We start from the raw sequence: 27,707 nt of genomic DNA, 5'->3' as shown, positions 1-27,707 counted from the left end.
TCTAGGATTGCAACAGATAACTGATTCCGTGGGTTCACATATCTCTACATGGAATGAATTTTAAGTAACAGTGGCCATTTCGATGACTTCTGTGACTTAATTAGGTCACAATTAATAATAAATAAAACTGATTATATATAGCGAGGAAGACAGGTATGCAGGGGAATGAAATTGTAGCAGTTTTGCACGTTACTATACCATAACACTATTTTTAAAAGTCTATCAGGAGGTCATGATCAGATGAGAACATAATATAATGACCTGTTTATGAAGATTATATGATGAAGATTATTACTTTGCACACTAAATAAATAAGTGAATAAATGAATAGATAGATAAGTGAGTGAGTAGATAGATAGATAGATAGATAGATAGATAGATAGATAGATAGATAGATAGATAGATAGATTAGCTCCATACACATACTTCCCCATTCTGCAGTTTCTTTGGATCAGGCTTCTTACGCACAGTGGTGAAACTCCATTCAGGGTGGGTATTACTTTCCCTGCTGCTGGATTCCCTAAAGAAATGCCAAGGATGCATAAGTGATTCAGCACAGGAAAAACAAAAGAACAAAAACTAAGAAAAAAACCCCAAAACCCAAAACCAAACCACCGAATCAGTGAAAGAAGACTCGGAAGAGCTCTCTAACAGAACATGTCACCTCAGTTTCGGGTGGTTCCACTATTTCACGCAACAACAGCAGTATTTTCTCAGCTCTTCATGTTCACCCAAACCCTCTGTGGAGAGCCATCTGTGTCCATACTGCCATTTCCCCATGCCTGAACCACGATCTCTAGTGGCATGCTTTGTGTTTTTAAAGTTTCACCGAGAAGTTATGGTTAACAAGCCTTAGATTGGGCACAAACTATCAAGATGTTTTATTCATTTCAAATATTAGGCAGTTTCTCATAGATGCAGGTGCCTGAGAACACTGTGTGGAGAACTGGAGTGCTGCCTTGTGGAACTCCTGAAATCCTGGTGCAGCCCTTGCACTCTCCTACTCAAATTAAGATAAACGCACAGAAGCAGAACTATTAACATAAAAACTTTTCCATGGGGTAAAAACCATACATAAGCAAATAGGTGTAGCAGTTCACAGTTCAGGCTGATCACAGTTTGGTCCATGGCCAGAAAGTAGGAGAGGCCATTAGATCAGTTCTCGAAAGGGTCGCACAGGTTGTCATCACAATATGAGAAAACATAGTTCCTTATTGCTTCTTGTGAACTAGAACTCCTACAGTCAAATCATATTCCAAAATTTTGTAATATACTCAAGTATCCACTAGGGGTTAGACCAAGACCATTTAAAAGCAGAGCTTTCCCCTTTAAAGCATGTTTCCAAATTCATTGTAGTCCACAGACTGTAAAGAACTTCCCATTGGCCAAAGTGACTGCTTGAAATATGAGTAATCACTTAGTCTAAAGTAAGCATCCCAGGTCACTGTGAAAAGGCAAAGAGTATGCAGACGGACCTGCCTTTAAGAAAAAACCTGTGGTAATTTATACATACGAGTCAGAGCCCTCAGAATCGGATTCCTCATCACTGTGGCCTTCTGCCTTCCATCTCTTAAATCGATCAATCAACTCAGTCAGATAAGAAGTCTTCTTTGAATTTTTTACGATGAACTTATGCTTCAAAAGTTCTTTAGCCGTAGGACGCTAAGGCGCAAACACAGAAAAAAATGAAGGACATATGACTATGTTAAGGAACTTCGGGATTAAGATAGGTGGTAAAATGACGATTGAATTATTAAACTGAAATCTGTAAAATATCGTGTTTATATACATGGGGATAATTACAATGTAAGAGGAGAACAGACAATTCTATTTTCTTAAAGCAGCTCAAGGTAACCACATTAAAATCAGCATTTCAGCTACCTAATGTATTAAAGCACAGTAGACAGAAACTACGATACACACAAGCATACCAGGAGGCAAAGCCTTCTCAGAAATGGTAGAACTTGGAAAGTAAACATCTAAAAGTGTCAAAACAACAATTTAAGACACTTTTACCACACTGACTGTAATTTTAAAAAATTCATGCAAATGAGCAAAATTGCTGTAATTTTGTTATCATCCACACATCTCCTGGAACCCTAATTTTGCCATTGTCTGCCCATATCGTAATATACACTTTTCTATCAAACATTAATTTTTGTTTATATAAATTCAAACACCGAGTGCTGTGGGAAATATGCTCCTTTCAGTATTTCATTAATAGTAGACTGTTTACTGTCAACAAAAAATAGTTACATCAATCTTAGGCAGTGCTGGTGCAATTTGTAGTCACCAGGAGTGAAAAGCAATTTTATTTTTAACACTCCAACAATTATAATACAATTAGTCAATTCCATTGCTAACAGGTATACATGAACTTTAATAATAATAAGTGATAAAACATGATTTAGTTCCCCAATTGTCTTGAAATAGGAAATGATCAGATAGTTGGGGATTAAAATGATGATGTAGGGAAGGAGGGAAAAAAAGGACAAAGATCTAGTTAAGAACAGGGAGGAATTAGCAATACAGAAGACAAAAGCCAGCTTCTCGGATGGTCCGCAGATGTTTTCCTCCACCACAGGAAAAGCCACCTTTGTTAGAAGTAGATGGAGCAATAGGAAACCCAAAGTGGCAATAACAACGCATACTCACAAATGATGGGTCTTTATTCAGGCAAGCATCAATAAACTCCTTGAAAGACTTAGTAAAGTCTCCAACAAGCGTTGGGGGGTTGTTTTTTGGAATAAGAAACAGAACTCTCATTGGATGCATGTCAGAATTCGGAGGCTCTCCCTTGGCAAGTTCAATAGCAGTAATTCCCAAAGACCATATGTCAGCCTAAAAAAAAATCAATAACAAAACCTGTTCATCATCTTGAAACTCCATTCGAGGATGCTGCACCCCCCAAACTTTGTATCTCATGAAATGTAGCGAATTATAATAATTTTAATTAATGGAACTCAAGAATTAGAAATTTAAATTTCATGTTTTGTAACAGGCACTGTACTACTTGAGTGCTAAATAAACCAGACGAGAGCCCTTGCCTTCAACTGGCTCAGATTCTACTAAGACGGACAGATACATGAATGACATAATGCCATATGGGACTAAGCTCTGTGGGGAAACAAAGCAGAATAGGGGAATAATGGCCAAAGCCGGGAAAGGAGCTCCATGTTGATGCAAGATGGTTGGGAGAGACATCTCTAGGCAGGGAATGCTTAGAGAGAGTTCACTGGATAGTGAATAGCAAGGCTATTCCAGACCCAGGGGGAAGCCACAGAAAGGTCCTAAGGTCAAAATGAGGCCACAAGGGCTGAAGCAAAGGGAGTACAGATGACAGTGGTAGAAGATAAGTTTAGATAGGCAGACAATGGCCAGATCATGTGGTGCCTTATATGTCTGTCATTGTAAGGCTTCAGATTTCATTCCAAGTGGAATGAAAAGCCATCGAAATAAATAGAGTTCAACTATTACCAACACCAATGAGATTTCCCATCGAGAAACAAAATATGACATCTCTCTTTTAGAAGCACATGTAAGGGAAGGTGAAGTTAAGGAGCTTATCAATGAGGCTCTATCTAATTAATTCCATCTACATAGGGAATACTTTACTTTAGAGTCATAAGCTGACTGTTGAATAACTTCAGGAGCCATCCAAAATGGAGTTCCTACAAAGGTGTTTCTTTTAATTTGTGTGTCTGTCAGCTGGCCAGCAACTCCGAAGTCAGCCAGTTTAACATCACCTTGTTCTGAAAGCAAGACGTTGGCAGCTAGGTGGCAAAGAAAAACAAAATGAATATCTCTCAGTCTCCCCAGAATGTATCTGTTTTTCTCAGGTTTCTACTTGACTTTTGTATACCTTTAATGTCTCGGTGAATTTTCTTTTCAGAATGTAGATAGTCCAGACCTTTCAAAATCTCCTTGAGCATGGTGGCAATCTGGAATTCATCAAATGGACCGGCCCGTAGCTTAAGGACAAAACACATGCATATTCACACACTTTTTAAATTTTGCAAAAATAAAATTCAAAATTGGTATTTTTGAAACACAGGAATCATTTAGTTACCTGAAATAGCCTATTAAACCAGCATTTAAACAAATGAGAAACAAAAAAAACTTAAAAGGGAAAAAGACAATAAAAGAGCCATGTCAAATAGCTGTACAGGATTTTAATGGTTATTTGTGGGCTGGGGATACAGTTCGGCTGGTAGAATTCATCCATAACATGAGTAAAACTCTGAGTTAGATCAACACCCATAACTGGGTGTGGGCACACACGCTTGTAATTCCAGCACTTGATAGATGGGTGCAGGAAAGTCAGAAGTTGAATTTCATCTCTAGCTACGTAGACAACCTGAGCTACAGGAGAGTCTGGGCTCTAGGAGATCTGTCTAAAAACAAGTCATCCACATACACACAAATAAATTTATCTTGAAAGATCAGAGAAGCATTTTTTTGCTTAGATACTAGCTCCAAACTCTGGGGGTTCTAAAATTTACATCCCAGATTCAATACGTGGGAATGAAATTAGAATGGCTATCACATGGGAAAAAGGGAATCTGCTATTTAAGGAGTGAAACTCTCCAGGGGAACGATGGGGTCTAACGGGAAGACTAAAGAGCAGGAAGTTAGGGGTGACGGAGGGAATACACTGAATGTATAATATATGTGTGTGTGGTGGTTCCTCATGTTGCACTATACTATGCACAAAGACTACATAAAATAAGAATGCCAAAATCATGAAGAAATCAGCTACTTGAATTCTGCAATTGCTTTTAGACATTCACTACATATTAACACTGAACTGGTTTTTCAATCAGACACTCCTAATTTAAATTCAGCCAGGAATATAATAACTAAACTATTCAGACTCTCATTGTAAAAAAAAATGAATCATGGAGGAATAATATTTTTTCAAATAAATGTAACACACTTCCCTTTCTTTCCCCACCCCTGTACCAAAGCCCGTCATCCCAACTGGACGACAAGGAAGGCAATCATTAAGTTTCAGGAGAACTTGGAATGGAATACCCAAAAATCTCTCTTTAAAATAAATGGTCATTTTAAAATTCTGGTACCTCATAAAGCACAAACAGTGGACTGTACAGTATTATTACAGGAAAGGGTGGGAAGTAGAAGTCAGAGGCGAGGTAGAGTTCTGTTTGCTGGAAGGAGGGGAGAGGTGGTACAAATCAAACATTGCCTATTCTGCCTTACACTGGGAGGGATTCACAGCTCTTTGGCACCTTGTGTATTTCATCTTTCCATGAATGCCATATTTATACTGAATAAAGGGCACTTTCATGTCAAAATTGAACAGCTTAAAAATAGACCTGGTATTTTGGTTTCACCATTTGCTATTAAGAGTAGTCTGGGTATACCGTATTCTCCAGGGATGCCTGTAATTCAATAGATCCCTTTGCTAGGGAACATTATCTATTTACTTTCAAATTTATCAGCCTCCACCTCGATGTTTTTTAATTTAAAGGTTAGTAATTAATGTGATTCTAATGGTGAAAATGAGACATTGTTTTATTGATGGCTAACAAAGAAATTCTTTGGAACTACCAAATAACCGAAGGATATATATTATATGAGGTAAGATTGAACTTTACATGATCATAAAATATTAGCACGGCATACAGTCCATTACCTGAGAAACTGGACAATGACAATTTAAGAGAACTCACTATCATGCTGAAGGATTTTTAAGTGTGGAATAGACAGCTCAATTCACTGCCTAATATAAAAATTGTAAAGCATTTCAGTAAGAACAACAAAAAGGGCCTTAAAGATTCATTACCATATATTTAAAGATTGGATGATAATTCAAAGTAAAACTTCAACTGTCAGCTGAAAGGGGATGGGGGCAGATTAGGGGGGAATGGAGGTCGGATGGTCAATGTGGTTTGATTTTTCTGGACCATCAACATATGAAAAATGGCCTCAAATCTGTGGTGCACATGCTTCATAATGTGTGCTGGGAGTCATGAGAAAAGGAGAACGAAGGAAGTCAGAAGTAGCAGGAATGTCACATAGACTATAAAAGGGAAACTTTGTTTGTTTTGCACACTTTTGCTTTTTCAAATTTTAAATACACCCTTGGGAGAGATTATGCCAAGGTCTTGGACTCCATTCCTTGGAATGCTTAACTGAAATTTCGCTGCAGTGTTTTAACTCTCTGCCCCGGGGCAACATACCTGCCTTCTATAATCTGCCCAGGTTTGAAAGTAAGGATATGCAAAAAAGGGACAATTACTCCTTTAACGACCCTGCACTTGTGGGTTTATACATTTTACCTACATTCCTTTCACTTCCTGCCAGTCCCTAAGGCAGCATGCTACAGTGGGCTGGCTTTTATAACTAGTGTACTGTCCCCAACTCTCCATGGTGTGTACGCTTTAGCCTATTTACCCAATGATATGTCTTAGTGCAAGACACTGTAAATGTTTTTAGACAGAAACAGTAAGTAATACATTCAATAAATCTGCATCTAATATGGCCAAAGTCCACACAATGAATCTGATGTATACTGTATAACTGCAACATGCAACACCATTCATAATCACATATTATTCTATAAGCTGCGTGCCAGTTGGAATTGAAAAAAAGCTCTGCTTAGCAACCATCTTGTTTTCTCTTGCTACTCTACAACAAATTCTTAGATTCCCAAAATGATTGCATTCATCTATCTATGAATATACACGGAAAAGAAACATGTTTTCCCAGCGACCCCTATCCTTTATCATTAAATCACAGTCTTGTTATTATTATTTTTTTTATTAACTTGAGTATTTCTTATATACATTTCGAATGTTATTCCCTTTCCCGGTTTCCAGGCAAACATCCCCCTTCCCCCTCCCCTTTCTTATGGGTGTTCCCCTCCCAACCCTCCCCCCATTGCCGCCCTCCCCCCATAGACTAGTTCACTGGGGGTTCAGTCTTAGCAGGACCCAGGGCTTCCCCTTCCACTGGTGCTCTTACTAGGATATTCATTGCTACATATGGGGTCAGAGTCCAGGGTCAGTCCATGTATAGTCTTTAGGTAGTGGCTTAGTCCCTGGAAGCTCTGGTTGCTTGGCATTGTTGTACTTTTGGGGTCTCGAGCCCCTTCAAGCTCTTCCAGTTCTTTCTCTGATTCCTTCAACAGGGGACCTATTCTCAGTTCAGTGGTTTGCTGCTGGCATTCGCCTCTGTATTTGCTGTATTCTGGCTGTGTCTCTCAGGAGCGATCTACATCCGGCTCCTGTCGGTCTGCACTTCTTTGCTTCATCCATCTTGTCTAATTGGGTGGCTGTATATGTATGGGCCACATGTGGGGCAGGCTCTGAATGGGTGTTCCTTCAGTCTCTGTTTTAATCTTTGCCTCTCCCTTCCCTGCCAAGGGTATTCTTTTTCCTCATTTAAAGAAGGAGTGAAGCATTCACATTTTGATCATCCGTCTTGAGTTTCATTTGTTCTAGGGATCTAGGGTAATTCAAGCATTTGGGCTAATAGCCACTTATCAATGAGTGCATACCATGTATGACTTTCTGTGATTGGGTTAGCTCACTCAGGATGATATTTTCCAGTTCCATCCATTTGCCTACGAATTTCATAAACTCGTTGTTTTTGATAGCTGAGTAATATTCCATTGTGTAGATGTACCACATTTTCTGTATCCATTCCTCTGTTGAAGGGCATCTGGGTTCTTTCCATTTTCTGGCTATTATAAATAAGGCTGCGATGAACATAGCGGAGCATGTGTCTCTTTTATATGTTGAGGCATCTTTTGGGTATATGCCCAAGAGAGGTATAGCTGGATCCTCAGGCAGTTCAATGTCCACTTTTCTGAGGAACCTCCAGACTGATTTCCAGAATGGTTTTACCAGTCTGCAATCCCACCAACAATGGAGGAGTGTTCCTCTTTCTCCACATCCTCGCCAGCATCTGCTGTCACCTGAATTTTTGATCTTAGCCATTCTCACTGGTGTGAGGTGAAATCTCAGGGTTGTTTTGATTTGCATTTCCCTTATGACTAAAGATGTTGAACATTTCTTTAGGTGTAGCTAGCAAAGCAGAACCAGACATTGCTAACCCATTTCCTTCATTTAACATCTGAGGAAATTAAGTCACAGAGTGACTGACACACTCAGTATCAGGCAGCCATTTAGTAGAGCTAGAATTAGGTTACTCGACTTTGAACCAATATGGTACTGACAACATTTTAATTCATTAAATATATATTAATTGTCATTTGTCTAATTATTACGTAGAGGTGGACAGCAACATGAGATAGAGAAAATATGCTTCTTTTGCTTAGACATAACATTAAACTGAGCAAAGTATTAGTAGTGGATACAGCTTGGGTTGCTAGCTGGGATAGTGTCAGCAGTCCATGAGTAACATTGCTATTACAGATTATAGCTTTCCTAATGCCTATAGAATGGGGGAAAGGCACAGAGACTATCTTAGGGGACTCAATAAAATAAGTGGTGGATTTGTAAAGGACTATCAATATTTAAGAAATACAAGTGGGGACTAGAGAGATGGCTCAGCAGTTAAGAGTGCTGACTGCTCTTCCAGAGGTCCTCAGTTCAATTCCCAGCAACCACATGGTGGCTCACAACCATCTGTAATGAGATCCGGTGCCCTCTTCTGGTGTGTCTGAAGACAGCTACCCTGTACTCACATACATAAAATAGAAAAAAAGAATGAAAAGAAAGAAAAAGAAATGCAAATGGTAGAGTAGGGTAACTGCAAGACCCTGTACTATAGAAATATGATCATTTAACTTCAAGAAGGGAATGCATAAAAGATTTTCTTTCTATAAAAAAATGCCTTTTTGGAGAGGAGACAGAAATAGAGAGTAAACTAAAGACCCAATTGGGTAACTCCATAAGCTACCATTAATTCCTAGGCGGTGTGGCTCTCCATTGAGTTTAATTATCATTTCTTTGGAATAATTTAACTATGGATCACCTTCCCTTATGGCACAAAAAATCTCTTAGACACGTTCCTCGTCATTAAATTATCTAAAGTTTTAATTCACTGGCAGTCAGGGCTAAGGCCTTTTATTTTTTATTTTATGTGCAGGCATAGTGGTGTTTTGTCTGCATGCATGTCTGTGTAAGGGTGTTGGATCCCACTGGAACTGGAGTTACAAACAGTTATAACTTGCTATGTGGGTGCTGGGGCTTGAACCCAGGTCTTCTAGAAAAAACACACAGTGTTCCTAACCACTGAGACATCTTCCCAGTCCTATAGCTTTGGAAGCAGATACAAATTTAATACACAAAAATCAACGTCTGGTATATTTACCAAAGAGCAAACATGCTGAGAAAAAAAACCAGGGAACTAATTTCATTTACTATTGTCTCAAAGACATAGAATTGGAATTTAAATACCTGACCTAGGAAGTGAAAGAATTCTACAATTCCAATTTTTAAATATTGAAGAAATTGAAAATGGTAGTAGTTGGAAAGTATATTTAGTAACACATATGTATATATACATATATATGCATATATGCATATAACAGCAATTAATGACAAAAGAGGCCATGAACTAGAAGAGAGTAAGAATGAGTGTATGGGAGATCCTGTCTCAAATCAAAGTGGATCACTCTGGATGCTGAGGGAGAAAAATTATAAGTTAGAGGGCATCTGGTCCTCAACAATTTAAAAATAAATAAAAAATAAACAAATATATCACATAGTATTAACGATGTAAGAGAACTTAGAAATAACTTAGTACAAGTTCTTTGTGTTATAGGATCCATAGGTCCGAAGTCCAAAGAGTCCATGTGTCAGAGACTTTGATGAGTAGAGATGCTTGTAGAACCTCGAACAGCTATTTGTCCATTTAACAGTCAATCTGTAGCAAGTTGACTATTATAGCCTATAATGAATTTTAAATGTAGGTGCAGGTTAATATTTTTTCAATGGAGGGATCAATTTTGGTACCATCACAATAACTTAGGAAAAACAGTTTTTCTCAGAGACATTTTCCATGTGATCATGTTCTTATTTTCTTACACCCCACCAGATTTTAGCACTGTAAACATCTGTCTAGGAAAATAAGCTAGCAGCTATCTCAGTGAGTAAAGGCACTTGCCAACAACCCCAGTGTCCTAAGTTTGAATTCCAGAACCCACACGGCAGGAGGAGAGAGCATACTTCCATAACTTGACCTCTGACCCACGGACTGTGTGCATCCCTTCACCTTTATAGCTAGGTAGCTAGATAGCTAAACAGATAGATAGATAGATAGATAGATAGATAGATAGATAGATAGATAGATAGATAGATAGATAGACAGACAGACAAGATATTTTACAAAGTAAAAATCACAATGATAGTAATACTTTTCCATTATTTTAACAACCTCCCCCAAAAAATACCCAACCACATTTTCAAATGACCTACTGAGAACAAGAAAAACGTCTATAGAAAGTTATTTCTACAGGCCAACATGATTAAACCCTCCCATCAGTCTTGATCACCCCAGGCCACTCTAACAGAGCATCACAGGCTGAATGAAACAGCTAACACTGATTCCTCAGTTCTGTGTGCTAGAGAATCTAAGCAGATGGGTATCTCTGAGAAGACACTTCCTGGTTTGAAGATGGTCCTTGTCACTGTATCCTCATATAAGAATAAAAGTAGAGTTAGAATGTACTCCTGAGAGCCTTTTGATAAACACACTGCTGTCATTCCTGAATACTCCACTCTTGTGGCTTTATTATACTTCCTAATGTCATCATGTCTGGGTGGGGTGAGGGTATTGACGCATACATTTTCAAAGACTGAAACCTTAGATTTATGATCACTGTTACCTACAGTTATCTCAATGTAGTTTAAAGTTTTTCTTTTTAAATTATTTTATGAGTATACTTAACCAGTAAGTCATCTCTCCAGCTCATATATGTACTTTTTAAAGATCCAAATATACTCAGTATTAAGGAAAGCATAAAAGTGTCAAACTGACATTGGCGCACAATCACTCTGAATTTCTGGACTTTATTTTACTGAGATATTAGTATTTATTTCTTACATAGAGTAAGACTGTCTGCATCATGATCTAACCTGTGATACACAGAGTAGAAGCACCCTCTAAGCAGACTTAAAATTGAACATCTTACCCTAATAAGTTCACTTGCCCCAAAGTTACTGCTTACATAATTACAGAGTTAAATAACTTTATGTATGTGTGTTGTGTTATATATAATTATTTTAAAGTACTCACAAGATCCAATGCTGAACCACCACCTAGGTATTCCATTATTATCCATAGTTTTGAACCCTGTAAACACATAAAACAATTTCATAGTTACATGCCTGGCCCATAATAACCTACTAGAAATAGGTAGATCTCACATAGTAAACAGTGTACTGGTTATGAAATGCAGGCTTTAACATGATTGTTTGGAACCCAGAACATATATTGTCTTTCCATAGAAAATTACAGAGTGAAGCATCAAATTCTAAGCCTACACCTTTTTCAAATCTACCTCAACGATACAGCTATCCATACACAACTAGTACTTGTCATTATTTAACTATTACTAAGTTTTATAAAATCCAGAAAATGAACAATCACTTTAAGTCATTATCTTGAATAATAATGAAGGGAAAATATGGGCTGGAGAGATGGCTCAATGGATAAAAGCACTGACTGCTCTTCTAGAGGTCCTGAGTTCAAATCCCAGCAACCACATCGTGGTTCACGACCATCTACAATGAGATCTTGTGTCCTCTTCTGGCCTGCGGGCATACATGCAGACAACAAATTGCTGTAAAATCAATCAGTCAATCAATTAATCAATCAATCTTTAAGAATTTAAAAAAGAAAGATGGGAAAGTATAATTACATTAAAATGAATATGGGTGGAAACTTTTGAATGCTTTCTGTGTAATTTTAGAGTTGGAAGATCCTAGGCATTTTGCATTGTTCCACTTGTTTTAGTACACTTTAAAACTTTTACCAGCCATAATATTTTTGCACACACATGGAATCCAGAAAAAAACTACCCCCAAAAAGAGTGTGTAGTTTAATATGAGCACTGCAGATAAAATTAACTTGTAAGTTGAACAAGAAAAAAATTATAGGGGAAATATAAAAAAATGCACTATAAAACAAATGCGTGCACACACCCATGCATGCATGCACACATGCTCACACACCATCTAGCTCTATTGGATGACTAGGAAAACAGTTCATTAGTCAAGTGCTTGCCTAGACCCCATGAGACACTGGGTTTGATCTCCAGCACCAAACACCTTCCCCCAAATAAAACCTTTCTTAAATAAATCACCAACTTCCTCTTTCTTTCAGATATAGCTTGAATTGCTCCTTTCTCTACAGTACTTTATGAATGGTATTCACTGAAACTCTGTGAGACCATAGAATTGACTAGAGGTAGAAAGCTGGTTTAAGTACGCTAACAGCAGTCACACTATGAATGAATTGTGCGCTGTAAGCCCATTTCCAAGTAAAATATTTAGGTTTTGAAGCCTGCATTTCCTCATTAAAATAACGTCTATGTTTGGGGGACAGTGCTTCCAAAGGCAATTTTAACATAAAGGCATCCATAGTAGGATAGCCTAAAGGCTTCAGACACTACCTACAATTTTATACATTAACCGTTTCTGTAGAGAGAAATAGTTACTGCTGTGCTTCAACTTATGACACAAGGACTATTTTTTAATCATTTAAAAGCCTACCTGTAGGAGGAAAATTCTCACACCTCCTCTGCTAGCCTTTATACTCTAACATAACTGGATCAGTTTAAAATGTACAGCCTTACCCTGAGACTGAGAAATACTTATCAAGGCAGGGAGTGGACTCCCAGAGAAAAGATGCAATGAGGAAGGGTGAAAGATTATATAATGCCTCTGTCCATGTGTCTGGGAACACATGTGTGCGTATGTGCAGATATTGAATGTAGAGACTGAAATGGATATTGGATGGCTTTCCTACATTGCTTTCTTCCATATACACAGGGGCAGGTTTCTTAGCCTTTCCCCCACTGAAGTCTGAGCTTCCCATTTGGTTAGTCTGGTTGGCCAGCTTGCTCCAGGGGTTCTGTGTTTCTCCTCCTTGCAGGCTGAGATGACAGGCCAGAAGCACTTACCCATATTATATGTAGGCTGTGGAGATCTGAACTCTGGCTCTGATGCTTGTATATCAAGTGTTTTACCTGCTGAGCCATCTCCCCAACCTCATGAATACTTTCCTTGATGGTGTTTTTGGACGGGGTATATAAGAGAAAGCATTTCTCCCAGACATTTTGCTCCCTCTCCAATAATCTTGACATCCATTCTGTTCTGCTAGAGAACTGAGGAAGCAAAGCACTGAAATTCCTACATCTACATCAGGAAAGAAATGAATGCCCACAGCAGTGAAGGAGAAGCAGCACTGTAGGAGCGATTCCTGTTACTCGCATTTATGTATAGCAATTGGGCACCGAGAACCTGACAACTGTAAACAGATACACCTTTACATGTTTCCAAGAGGAAGAAAAATTCTTATAATGACTTACAAATTAAGATTTGTTCATTTGCCACAAACATGTTCCTAATAACTAAGTACCCTCTCTATCATGCGAACTCAGAATGCTTCCTGTGTGCCTGACATTTAAAAACAATCCTTGTAAAATATGCTTCTATTTTGCTGTTCTGCATGAACGAAAGCACCTGTTTTTCAAGTTAAAAAACAATGCATGACATTTTGTTTGTACCGGTTCAAATCGTTCCAACTGTCACCAAAATGGATGCGGAGAAACCTTAAGCTGTGACCTTAGAGAGCGGTATATATAGCTGAGTTTGCTCAAGTCCCAACTAAATAACTTCTACATCGAAAACAGGGCTTCGTACAATCAAGCAAGCTATTCACTGGAACTCTGAGACAACCAGATTTGAGACTTGACAGATTTTTATGGCTACCTTCTTTAGGTCACTCCATTTCTAGACACGAGCTTCACTGGAGGATGTTCTGGCCATCTAGATTCAGGGCAAGGCCTGAGGGAGTACAGCAGAAAAAGAAATGCCAAGAAGCCTTATCCCTTTGCTATTCCTTGATGGTGGTGGACTCCAATTATTTGCCACTAAATCAGACACTTGGGCAAAGCGGGGGAAAATGCTGCTACAAAATTAGAATTTACTCATATAAAAATGTCCTTAAGACGTCTATTGCACATGGGTACACACACACACACACACACACACACACACACACACACACCTACACACACACACACCATGAGGATTATTTGTACTATGTACAAGTTGATACGACTGGGAGGTCTATTATTCCAATAGCCTATTACACTGATGACAAAAGCTAGAATGTATAAATGTAAAAAGGCAGTCACAAAAGGATAGACATTGTACCTAGAGTGGTTAAGATCATAGAGTTAGGCCCAAGGAAAACGGTTGCCAGGGAATCCAGCAATAGGGAAAACCTGTATATTGGTATAGAGTTTCCATTGATAAAGGTACACTGGCAACAATAGTGAGTGACAGTTGAACAACAATGTAAAAATGGCACACTTAAAACGGATGCTAAGTATGTCAACTACCCTCCAGGGCAGAGGCCATTCTCAGGAATAGTCAGCCAATGCAAACTAGGCGACATGTTTTGTGCTTATTTTTAAGAGAAAGAACACGAAGACAGGAAGGGATGGGGAGGAAGGGAGGAGCTGGGAGAAGCTGGGGGAGGGGAAAGGTAAAATGTATTAATTTCTCAAAGAATAGTACCATTGTTAAAAACAAACCCAGAAAGCAGCTAAAAAGGTAAGTTTGTGTTATTTTTAATCGTGATTTTAAAATGTAGCATGAATGATTTTCTAGAATGACGGAGGACAATAGAGCTAGCCATATGAAGAATGGGGACTGGAACTCTATCCCCTCTAGACAATTTTGTCCAGTTGGGAATGCCTTGTCTATAAGCCAAGCCCTACAAAGTTATATATGAAGTAGTTCAAATGCTATTTCCCCAGTGTTAGAGCTCCTGCACTTGACAATACTCAAATGTAAGTAGGTGACAGGAGAAACCTTTGAAACCTGGGGCTGAGGAGGGAGACTGAACTGTGAAGTTGTCAGAATAAAGTGACCGAGAATACCCATCGTAGGATATTCAATAAATACATGTCTGTTGAAATATGGGGTTTCTTAGAGATGGATTACGTTAAGCCTAAAGCCATTTGTATTTTGAGAAAAGAACATTTTACAATGGAGAAAGAAATGGCCATCAAGCTTTATCAGAAAACCCTACACACATTTTCAAATAAAACAATATTCCAGAGGCACTGAACATATTCTACATGCAATTACACATGAAGGTTTGGTTAAAAAATAAAAAGGCCATACAACTGTAGGTTTTACTCTGAAACACTTCACTTCATTCATTCTTTTTTTTAAAAAAATTACTGGTTGTAATAAATATGGATCTGAGGGTGGGGTCATATTCCCTTAACATAAAGGTAATTTCAGCAGCAAATACAGGCTTGATTCAAATTCCATTCAGTGCCTGAATGAGCTTCTTTTTAAAATTTACATCAAACTAACAAAATATTTAAGGATGATGAAAGATTCTTCAATTAGTATGAAGTCAGAAGAAAAGGGCTTGCAGACTGTAGAAGTCTTCATAAAGACTAACTTTGTCAAGACAAGCTGCAGTGAACGGAGAGGAAAGGAAACCATTGTGGTCACACTGATGTGTTTGTCTGGTTTTTTACTCTTGTTTTTAAAGATGGAGTTCTACAGTGAGCTCAGTCAAAATTAATACCTAGTAAATGTTTGCATGTCTGAAGGAGATCACGACAACTACACACAGTTTTAGAGAACGTATAATTTTCTCCCAAATGCAGTAAATTTTACTCCAGCTTACAGTGAAGCCTTGGTTATGTATGATATCCTGTGTAAATCCCATATCCCGTTTTGCTCAATTAAGTTGACTCACAAACTCCACTGCCATCTGAAATGCACCAACAGGCCCCCAGTACATAGCTAAGTCAGTTGACAAAGCTGTTCCCTCATGGTACTAACAGGATGTGGTCTTAAGTTATGCTGACTGCATTAAACAGAACCCTATTATATTTGATGTGGTTTTAGTTTACAATAAAAATGCATGCCTATGCAATCACAGTATGAAAATATAAATGAGAAATAATGAGTTGGTTAATTTCAGTGAAGTACTTAGCCCACCAGGGTGGTTCAATGGTAATCAAAAAGCTGCACAGGGTAATAGCAGGAGAATCACAAATTCAAGGCCAGCCCAGACTATACTTTAAGGAATAGGATTTAGCTTAGTGGTAATACAACACTCTGGGTCTCATCCTTACACACACACACACACACACACACACACACACACACGTGCATGCATGGGCACCCAGCCCATGCACACATGGGCCTGACTCAATTTTAAAGTAATTTTAAATCAGAAAACAGTTCTAAGTATTGTATGAATATCCACTCACCTCTAACAGCATTTATACAGTTTTATCATGAAGAAAAGGGTTCTTCAAATACCCTTTACAGGACTTCCATAAAGAATTGGTAAAGGCGATAAAAAATAAAAATTCCGTTTTAGCCTTTAGCAAACTAGTTTTCTGTCATGGGCTGCTCCAAATACATTTTCCCATCAGTATTTGGGGAAAACATCAAGTATTAGTTTGCACTATGAAGAGATGAAGTCATTCATAGATGACTAGTGTGTGGATACTCCTAGGCTAGGCTGAAGGGAGTATTTTAAAATATGATCTTTTCCAAATAAAAGCCCATGCAGCTGCAGCACTTTTGTCTATGAGAGGGCTATGAATAAAGGCTTAAAGTATCAAATAAATCCTTGCTACCATGGTATTGCTGATTTAAAATAAAATATATCTAAAAACCCGATTTTACACAGGGTTGATTTAATATTTTAAGCCAGCCACCCAAATTAGCTTATCTGATCTAAGTGCCTAAAAATAGCAAGGGTTCAGGTTTGCTCTAGAGAGAGTCTGGAATGGCCAGGATTCAATCCAGAAAGAGCAAACTAGAAAGAGCACTAACACCTATGAACACTGCCTGCAACCAGGCCAATTGTGAGAACTGGGGGAGAACCTGAAGGTCCTGAGATCGAGAGATAACCCCGAAGAGTCCCATAAATGAATAGGACTTGCTAAGTTAGGTATCTTACTCTGCTTTACTAAGGGATATAACACCTAGGACTAGTCAAGCTAAACTTCTTGTCATCAATGAATTCACAACCCAGTGAGAGAAAAATGCATAGATAACCACTATAACTTAATATATTAAGGGTCATACTTATGTACGCCATCAGTTCTGAGGTTGAGACAGATTAACCTATTAAGAGCAGAATGTGGAAGCCCAGAGGTACAGCTTTTCTGCAGCAAAGAGGCCTTAATGATCACTGATGTTTCTCTTCCACTGTACCAAAAGTTCAGGGATGGAAGAGGGCATATGAACACTGGTGTACTTTCCAGAAGTGGCTGTTAACTCTAACAGTGGTTCAGTTGACACTATAAATGGTACTTGATTCTGCCCAGAGGATAAAGACTGACGATTCCTATTTTATGGCACTGCCTTTTGAGCCAGGCACGGTGTTGCACACCTTTAATCCTACCAGGCAGATATCTCTGAGATCAAGGCCAGCCTGGTCTACATAGTGAGTTCCAGGAGAGCCAGGGCTACCTAGTAAGATCGGGTCTCAAAAGTAAACAAGATACTGCCTTTCTCTGTAGCTGAGATGAGCCAGCAAGCTCTGACAGCACATCCTAGTGATGCCTGCATAGAGGAAAGCCTCTGACGGTGCAAGCCAAGATCCTGGGAACAGGAAACATAATGAAAAAGAAGAATGGGAAAGAGAAAGTAGAGCTGGCCTCAAGGCCCAGAAACGTATCCTTCTCTTTAATTCTGCTAAGAAATACTTTGTTTTCTGTAAGAAGATTCACTCAAATAGAATTGACATATAAACACCTGCATGTATTTAATATTTAAAATGAAGTATTAAGACAGGATACTTTCAAATACCCATTACTAGGAACATCGACAAGGATGGTGAAGAATCTGCCAGACACGTCCTTGTTTTTGGCTCTTTGTAGTAAGTGGGCAGATTCTATCAATTAGTGTGAAGTGAGTATAGGCAGCAAGCACGAGTGAAAGATAAAGGCGCAGCACACGGTCTGTGGTGAGCTCGAGAAAGCTGTGGTTCCTAGGCTGACGTTCTCTATCCAAATAATGGTGAGAAGAAGAAGAAGAATAACAAAGTGTACAAAGGAAGCTTGAGAACATATCTGCTATTTAAAATATTAAAGATACAGTACCTTAAAAAGATACTAGCTTTCAAAAACAGAATTAAAAGAAAGCAAAGCACAATGAAAACAACTTATAAAATAATATAGCATGCATGTTACCTTTAGATAGGACCCATAGTATTTTGTAACATATGAGCTGTCGCACTGACTCAAAACAGTTATCTCTTGTTGGATGTCTTCTATTTCATCCTCGGCTTCCTCAAGGTCAATGATTTTAATTGCAACCACTTGCTGAGTTCGGTTATCGATTCCTTTGAAAACTTCTCCAAAGGAGCCTTTTCCAATGCGCTCTAATTTTGTGAACAGTTCTTCTGGATCCGCGATATTATTCTAAGGGGAAGAAAGAAAAAAAGGAAAAACCTCAATTATCGAAATCATTTTTTTTTCTTTTAGGTTTGTTTGTATGTGTGTTTACCTTTATTTGCCCACATACATGTAAGGGCACCTAGACCACATGTGTGTCTGGTACCTGTGGAGGCACAAAGATGGCATTGGTTTCCCTGCAACTGGAGTAATAGCCGGTTGTGAGCTGTCAAGTGGGTGCTGGAACTGAATGTGTATCTCCAGCAAGAGCAGCTATTGTAGTGCTCTTTTTTTTTTAAAGATGTTTTGTTTTGTTTTATCAAAGCTAACTGGAGCAGCCTTTGGGGATAAACTTAAGTATGTAGAAGGTAACTGGATGAATACATAATGTCAACCGAGGAAAACAACAGCAATAACTTTCCCACCAAGACCTATTATCTTCCCAGCCACAGATTTATACTATCAGATAGAATTTTTTTCTCATGAAGCAGTTCTAAAATTCAATAAGTGGTTGGTTACCCACATCACAGTCACCAGTGAACACACCTTGCCTGGCTGGACCTCAGTCCAGCATGCAAAGTTCACGGGTAAGGTTGGTGAGGATAATTCTCCCCACACAGGCCTGTTCTGACGTTTTGGTACTTAGTCAGCAGGTAAGAAGCTTCTAGAGCAAGGCCAGCTCAGTATGAGTTCCCCATCTTTCAACCAAACTGAATGGTACACACACACACACACACACACACACACACACACAGGCACACACAGACACACACACACACCACACACACACATACAAACACAGACACAGACACAGACACAGACACACACACAGACATACAGACACAGGCACACACAGACACACACACACACCACACACAGACACAGACACACACACACACACACAGACATACAGACACAGGCACACACACAAACACAGACACACACACACACACACTCACACACACACACAGAGTTAGTAGGAATGTGAATCAATCACACACTGGAGTTTATCCTATGAAGAAATGAAGGAACCTTACCAGAGACATGTACCCTTATGCCTGTTGCTGCACTATTCACAATAGCCAAGATATGAAATTAGTCTATATACCATCAAGAGATTAATCGATAAGAAAAATGCGATGAATATACACATATACACAAACAGGACATTATTCAGATATAAAAAATGATGTACTCTATAGCAAAATGGATGGTAGTAGAGGGCATTACATAAAGTAGGACAGATGCAAAAAGGCAAATTCTGCATGCTCTTACGTGAGTATGTTTTAAGTAGGCAATCGGAATATATAATAATGATTGCTGGAAGCTAGGGAGAATAGAGGAGGAGGGTACAGGAGAAGTTGGATGATGGGTATCCAAACACAGCACTGGGAAGTTTCTGAGTTCTAGGGTACCATCTGTGGGGGTGGGAGAGCTATAGTTTACAATAAACTAATATGTTTTATTAATAATTCAATCACAAGGGCTCCAAACACAAAGTAATGATAAAGAGATCGGAATGTTCATTACTCTGATATATTCTGCACACACAGCACACAGACATGGAGATATTATATCATACCACATAATAATGTACAACTGTTATGTGTCTCATTTTTTTATGTTACAGGACATATCAATATTAACTACCCCATTTTGACTGTTACATACTATTAAGTGTGTACCATATTATCACCTAACACCCAATTATGTGTATAATTACAATACTTTTAAAAACTATAAAAGATATCCCAAGTTGCCTTACAGATTTAGACAATACATAAATGTGTACAGTGGCATAACTCAAATGTGTGTGTGTATGTATGTGTATATATATATGTATATATATATGTGTGTGTATATATATATATACTGACTTTCATGCTAGAAATAGATTTTGCATGAAAAGATGTAAAAATGACTTTCATAAGACAACCTTTTATATTCTCATTAATATTGCTAAAGAGACAAGACACTGATGATCAAGACCTTCCAAACAGAACATTATGAAAGTATACTTGAGGACTCTGCTAGGTTTTACTTTAAGCTTTGAGCTTTATTCATTCATTCATTCATTCATTCATTCATTTTTACACTCAAGATTTTATTTCCCTCCCAGTCCACCCTTGGACTGTTCCACTTCCCATACCTCCTCCCAACTATCCCCCCACCCCTCCCTGTCTCCACGAGGATGTCCTCCCCACTCCACCACTCCCCAGACCTCTAAACTCCCTGGGTCCTCCAGTCTCTTGAGGGTTAGGTGCATCTTCTTTGACTGAACCCAGACCTGCAGTCCTCTGCTGTATATGTGTTGGGGGCCTCATATTTGCTAGTGTATCCTGCCTGGTTGGTGTTCCAGTGTCTGAGAGATCTGGGGGTTCAGGCTGGGTCTTTTGCAGGGCAATCATGATAGATCCCTTTTTGTGAGTGCCCCATAGCCTCAGTAATGGTGTCAGGTGTTGGGGCCTCCCCTAAAGGATGCTATCTGATTCTAGTCACTTAATCAAATCTGTCAACTAGACCTAAACCTAAAGTGTATTTACTATAATTTCCCCAAGTTTTGTCTTAACCTGAATTTCAGGAGACAATTACAGAGTCTATGGATCCTTTGTGTTTCACCTCTTTAGATAAAGTAGTCACTGAAGTTTTCCTATCAAGTTCTTTGCCCTGCAATTGAAGAATTTCGTGGACTTCTCTTTCTTTTCTTGCCTAAAATAAAGTTAAAACATGACCTATTTAACCTCTAAGGCTCTCCTATTCCCCTGTTTGGGCTTAATTTTCTTTTCTTGGAGATACACTTTCTATTTCAGTCCTTTTCTCTAGTTCAAGATTAGTGTGCTTCCCTACCTAGCTTCTGTCTCCATCTCCAGGGTGCATCTCTACTTGGAGCCAGTACAACTAGACATTCTCAAAGGAGTTGCAAACAGGCTTCTAGTAGGTGACTCTTCAAAGCTCACATTTTGTTAGTATTTTTCTCAAAGACAGGAGTACCTACATCACATGTTTTTTGAAGCACTATCGGTTTGTCTTGTTCTTGTTTTGTTTTTGTTTGTTGATGTTCTGAAGACCTGGTCCCACTTCAAAGCCCAGGCTACCCTGAAGCTTGTGAGCCTTCTGCCTCGGCCTCTTGAGGGCTAATATTACAGGTGTTAGCAACCTGGCACAGCTCCAGTGGTGTTGCCTTTTACCAACCCTGTCCTGTGATTACTATCATATATGGGGTGGCTAACCCACAGTTACCTCTTCTACTTCATGTGATAATTCTTCTCTTTGTAGTAGCTTGTGGTGAAAATAGCCATGAAATAATATGGTGGTTAGTTCATCTCTCTATAACTTCCTAACTACAGAGGACTTGTCAAGTTTTTGTTTTCTTTCATTTGGAGTGTGAACGTGTACATGTATGTGAATGGGTGTGGGTTCACCTTTGAGTATAGGTACATATGCGTGTGTGTGTGTGTGTGTGTGTGTGTGTGTGTGTGTGTGTGTACTTACATGAGGAGACAAGAAGGCAACCTTAGGTGTCATTCTTCAGGAGTTGCCCAACTTTGTGTTTTTAAGTTTGAAAAATCACCATCACCATCACCATCACCATCACCATCACCATCACCATCACCATCACCATCACCATCACCATCACCATCACCATCACCATCACCATCACCACTGGGGCAGGCACACGTACCACAGTGCATTCATGGAGGTGAGAGAACAATTTGCAGAGTACTTCTCTCCTTTCATTTTTATGTGGCTTTCAAAGACTGAGCTCAGGTCAACGTGGCATTTTATCCATTAAGCTATATCGCTGATCCCTAACTTGGTTTGGACACGATCTCTCACTGAGACACAAGGCTCACCTAGTAGATTAGGCAGTCTGGCCAGCAGAGCCGCGGAGATCTGTCTGCCCATCTCCGCCTCCCCAAAACAAGGATTATAAGCACGCATCCAGCCTGCTCAGCTTTTAGATGGGTTCTTAGGCTCAAACTCAGGTTCTCACGATTGCAGAGTTAGCACTGTACCACTGAAGCTATTATCTCAGCCCCTCAGTGTTCTGTGATATAAAATACTTCTGGACTCTGGGAACACAAACTTGATAAGGAATACATATTCGATGTACCTTCTAATAATACAGTCTGAGGAGTATACTATTAGCTAACTTACTAATAAGAATCTTCTCTTGTTAAGAAACAGAAATTAAATTCTACTCTTCTTAATTGGTGTTTTAGAAGGCTTTAACTGAAGCTATTAACCCTAGGGAGGACACAGCTGCTCCCTGCTTTCTATAAAATAGACTTTTGCAAATATGTAAATCATAGATTTAAAAAGCAAGTCACATTTTAAGGAAACTGTGAAGTGAACCCTAGCCTATCAATATAGTTAAAGAATTAAAACTGAGAAACAGCAAGTTGGAGACAGAAAGACACATCATTTACACGGTGTTTATATTTCAGCTATAATTCTGAGCTTTAAACTTCTGCAAAACACCAACATTCAAAGGAGAAGAAATCTGAAACCAAGTTTTTTTTTCTACCATAACCTCACTCTCTTAACTATCTGAGGGGTAGTCCCACCACCAACTCCAGAATCCCCGATTAAAAACAAACACCCAGTTCGTAATTTCCACTTTAACATCTTACCAAAGCATCCCTAACAAAGACAGACTTCTCTCTTGGTTGTTTGTTTAGTTTTGTTTTTCTGTACCATCATTTTCCATCCTCCCTCCCTCCATTCATCCCTCCCCCACCCTCTTTTTCTTTCTTTCTTTGGTAGAGGTTTGCCATGTTGCCCTGACTGGCACGGGAATTGTATGTCTCCCAAGATGCCCTCCGATTTAGCCTGCTGAGTGCTGAGACTGGAGGAGTATGCCATCCTGCACAACTTTCTTCTCGTTCTTTTTTTTTTTTTTTAAAAAGGGCAAAGCTACGTAAATAAGTGGTACGCATTTAAAGTAAAGCAGTGAAAACCTACCTACCTGCCTGGGGCCATGTGGAAGAAGGCTTTTTGGATTCTCAAAAGTTAGAAACAGAGTGCCAGTAGAACTTTGAAAGGTTCTTGAAATGTACTCCATCTTGGCTGTACCTCATGTTCATCAGTACAGCCTTAGAGATGCAAACACCTCTAAGAAAGTGATTCTCAGCCTGTGGATTGCGACCCACACAGGGGCCACATATCAAATATCCTGTATATCAGATACTTTACATTGTAATTAATAACAGTAGCAAACTGAGGAAGTAGCGATGAAATAATTTTATGTTTGAGGGTCACCACAGCACAGGGAACTGTATTAAAGGGTCACAGCATTAGGAAGGTTGAAAGCCGCTGTCCTAAAGTCTGGCATTGGCCTTCCAACCATGATGACAAGTAAAGACACCATTTATTCTTCTAGAAATCCTCCAGAGGTAAGCAACAAACACAGGAAGTCTGTGTTCACTGTGCCTTACAATGTGATAAAAGCCAAGCATGCACATAGTCGATAGATGAGCTCTCGTGAGATAGAAAAATAGGCTTTTCTGGGTTATTCTCATGTCTATAAGTGCTACATAGTGAGTATGAAGTTCATACATAAAAAGGATTCTCCACTGGCTGTGTGAGCCAAATCACTGTTCCCTCATGTTACATTTTTTTCCTCTGTGAATATTGTGAAAAAAAAAAGTTTGTGGTGGATTTCCCATACAAGATACTGACATAAACTGGTTGAAAATGAACAGGCATAGACAGGCAGTACTTCAGAGTTCAAGATCACGGGGCACTATCTTTTGCAAGGACTGAACATACAGAAGTACAATTGAGTTCGGCTTCAGTCCCTGGCTTTTTGAGCAGGCAGGAAATGCAAAGGTCATACAACCTCATCTCTTAGCACCACTATCAACAATACGGAAGTGCTGTGTGCCTGCTGTGTCCCAAAGTCACCCAGAAGAGCCAGTGAAATCTAAGGCCATTGCTGTCAAAATGGGGGCAGAGATAGTGAGAGGTGAAGGGCTCTACAAAATCCCAGGGTTAAAAAAAAAGTATAATAGAACCTTTGAGATAAATAGGAAGTTAGCAAAACATCTCCAAAATCCACTATATACTAAATAGATCACATAAACTTATTCCTCATAGCTAACTGAAATTTCATATCCTTTTACAAACTACTTAACCCTGCATTGCAAATCCTGGAGGATATTAGTGAAATAAGCTCAGGACAAAAAGACAAAAATATTCCATTCATATGTGTAGAACTTAAAAAATAGGTAAGATTTTACAGACTTTGTATGTAAAGGAATGGTTACTGGGGGCTAGGACCATGGGTGAGAACGGAAGTAGGCATCAAGGAGATACCGTTAAATAATATATAATTCCTTATAGTAATCTGTAAATGAATCTGCACTAGCCTGACCCCGGTACACATATGCAACTATCATATATTTCCATTTATAATCTTGACTGACTTTCTGTCAAGGTTAGTGCAGTTGGTGGCTTTTTCCCATGGCAATAATGATTGTGGAAGCAGCAAACCTCTCAAAAGTAGTGATATTCTATCTCATGATTCCCATAGGATCCAATGTCAGTGTGCCAACAGCTCTGATCAGTGATTTATTGCATATTTCAGTTCAGTTCATAAACAGTCCCCTCAAATTGATGGATTCATTCAAGATTAAAAATATTTATTATCAGTTATTAACCTTGGGCTAAGTACTGTGTAGGTCCAGAATGATTCCGATGGTTGTGCGAGTTTTCAGGCTACTTCACTAATGAGAAGGATTAAACAAACGCCCCATAAATTTTGCTAAACTCTTGAAGAATGTGCTGTGAGTGGAACATTTCTCTACTGTGCATAACCTCAGGATCATGTTACAAGGATCTGATAAAATTTTATGGAAACTTGAAGAGATTTCTATGATTTATATTTGTGAGGTAAAATACTCAGCCTGACTATATTTTACCTGTGACAGAATAAGAACTGAGATCAAAATTAAGTATGTTTCTAATTAAACATAAGGAATTTGGCTTGAGGTCAGATTCCTTTAGGTAGCCAGTTGCTTCGGTCTGCTTTTCTACATTTATAAGACTTCAAAATATTTATGTAGGTGTATAAGGAAGATGTTCTTCGTTTATCTATTTTTATAGTGTACTTACATTTTTATGTCTCTCTCAAAGGTTATTAAACTTGCCTCTGCAAAATAAAGCCGGGATCCAGTTGCCATCTTTCACAGGGGTTCGATGAGATAAATGGAATGCAGTCAGAAATGCGGTTACGACAACTCTGAGCTTCCCCGTGGTCATTAGAAAGCATTTAATCACTCACGGTCCAGTTCCTTTCTTTATACACCCACTTAAAAGCCAGTCTAGAGATGGATGAGAGAGGCAAGGCAGCCCTGGTCTTGGTGGCAATGCATGGAGTCAAAGGTCTCGAGCAGCACTGTCTTGTACTTTTAAGGCAACTGTTTAAACTCTCAGCAATTCTGCGCATAGCAACAAGAAAAATGTGTTCATAAGGCAGAAATACAATTACATTCTTAAGCACTTTTTCACCTCCCCTTGATTTTATTATTCCGAGGTTTAAGTGCATCTCATTAGCAAACATACTGAGAGCATAAGTATATGGGTAAAGGATAACTCGATTAAAATGATTACCAAAGGCTGTGACATAGCTGCATGTATAGAACACGGCATTTAGAGGAGTTTCCCTTGATTAGTAATTCTGAGTCTACTAAGAACAAAAGAATAATTGATAATATCCCTTCATCTTAATTCCGCCTACTCAGGACAGGATAAGAGAGAGAAGAGCTTCTTCTACTCTTGACTTGCTATCTGCTCTTTCCCCAGGGCTCGGATCACAGAAAGGAAAACGGAGTAAAGTGGAACACAGTAAGAGATTCGAAGAATGAAGCTCTTTACATACATTTGGGAGGCAGCTCAATTTGCAAAGTGGGGGGCGGGGATGAAGCCTTTCTTTGAGTCTCCTGTCACTGTTGCACATGTTTTGAAAGAAAGATGAAATACAGAAATAACGAGCAGCGCGCTTTACCACATTTATCCCACCTTTGAGATGCTCAGGCAGGAAGCAGCGTTTTTCCTAGCTCTGTTTCCCAGATAGAGAGGTCTCTCTATCCCTGCTATTCTGACTGACATTTGTCCAGCCGAGTAAATCATCCTTGGGCCTAAGTGCTTGTAAATGAAAGGAAATAACTAATTTCGTCTTTTTCACTAACTGTGGAATCTCAAGTTCCTTAAACCTTTGATGATGGCCGTGGGTAAGGGAAAAGAGGAATCCTGCAAACAATCACACTCTGCTCTCGATAAACTGAAAGGCCCGTCTGGCTGGATGCAAATTCCATTGTGTCATTTAGCTACTTTCTCTCTGACCTTACATCCAGTCTGGAGTGAAAAGGAGGCCTAGCATTACAGAGGTAGAGCAGAGAGGTCAGGCAAAATTGGCTTAATTTTGCTTATCCTGAAAATTACAAGACATCCACAATTAAATGTCAACTTCGCCATCTGTCTAATGAGGGAGAGTGGGTGGACACAATGAACTTTAAATTCCTTACTGCTCAGATGCTGAGTGTCTATGAAGTATTAGAAGCCAAGTCCCTTTATTCTCCCTTTCTCACTCACAGTTGCCAAACCCGGTTTCTAAAGATACAGAAAAATGACTGAAGGATCTGAAGGGGTTTACAACCACATAAGAAGAACAACAACATCAACCAACCAGACCCCCTAGAAATTCCAGGGACTAAACCACCAACCAAAGAGTGCCCATGGAAGGACCCATGGCTCCAGCTGCATATGTAGCAGAGGATAGCATTGTCTGGCATCAGTGGGAGGAGAGGCCCTTGGACCTGTGACGGCTCCATGACCCATTCCAGGGCAGGGAGGCTGGAGTGGGTGGGTGGCAGGGGGAGCACCCTCATAGAAGCAAGGGAATGAGGGATGGGAGGAGGTTCTGGAAGGGAAACTTGGAAAGTGGATAACATTTGAAATGTAAATAAATAAAATGTTCAATAAAAAAAGAGATGAATTGGCAATGACCACATAGTCAGCTCTACAGCAGTATACAGTGAGTGAAGTAAAAAGCATGACAGCAAAAAAATAAAAAATCAACATCACTAGGCCACTGCAA

The 27,707-nt window shown here is 39.1% G+C and overlaps 1 protein-coding gene across 3 annotated transcripts in view; it reads right to left on the bottom strand.

Annotated features, from left to right (window-relative positions):
- Positions 1–27,707, bottom strand: part of Stk26 (serine/threonine kinase 26) — a 64,819-nt gene that overhangs the window by 3,883 nt on the left and 33,229 nt on the right. For all 3 annotated transcript variants that reach the window (XM_063280092.1, XM_063280093.1, NM_001191736.2), the window contains 7 exons: positions 18,404–18,634; positions 11,230–11,286; positions 3,863–3,971; positions 3,616–3,773; positions 2,656–2,841; positions 1,514–1,662; positions 427–520 (listed from right to left, as the gene is read on the bottom strand). In XM_063280092.1, coding sequence (XP_063136162.1) covers positions 427–520; positions 1,514–1,662; positions 2,656–2,841; positions 3,616–3,773; positions 3,863–3,971; positions 11,230–11,286; positions 18,404–18,634 — 984 coding nt within the window. The remainder of the gene's footprint in view (positions 1–426; positions 521–1,513; positions 1,663–2,655; positions 2,842–3,615; positions 3,774–3,862; positions 3,972–11,229; positions 11,287–18,403; positions 18,635–27,707) is intronic.

The sequence above is a fragment of the Rattus norvegicus genome, chromosome X (assembly GCF_036323735.1).
Source record: "Rattus norvegicus strain BN/NHsdMcwi chromosome X, GRCr8, whole genome shotgun sequence".
NCBI lineage: Eukaryota > Metazoa > Chordata > Mammalia > Rodentia > Muridae > Rattus > Rattus norvegicus.
Note: the sequence above shows the minus strand (reverse complement) of the source record. Positions and strands in the feature narration are given on the sequence as shown.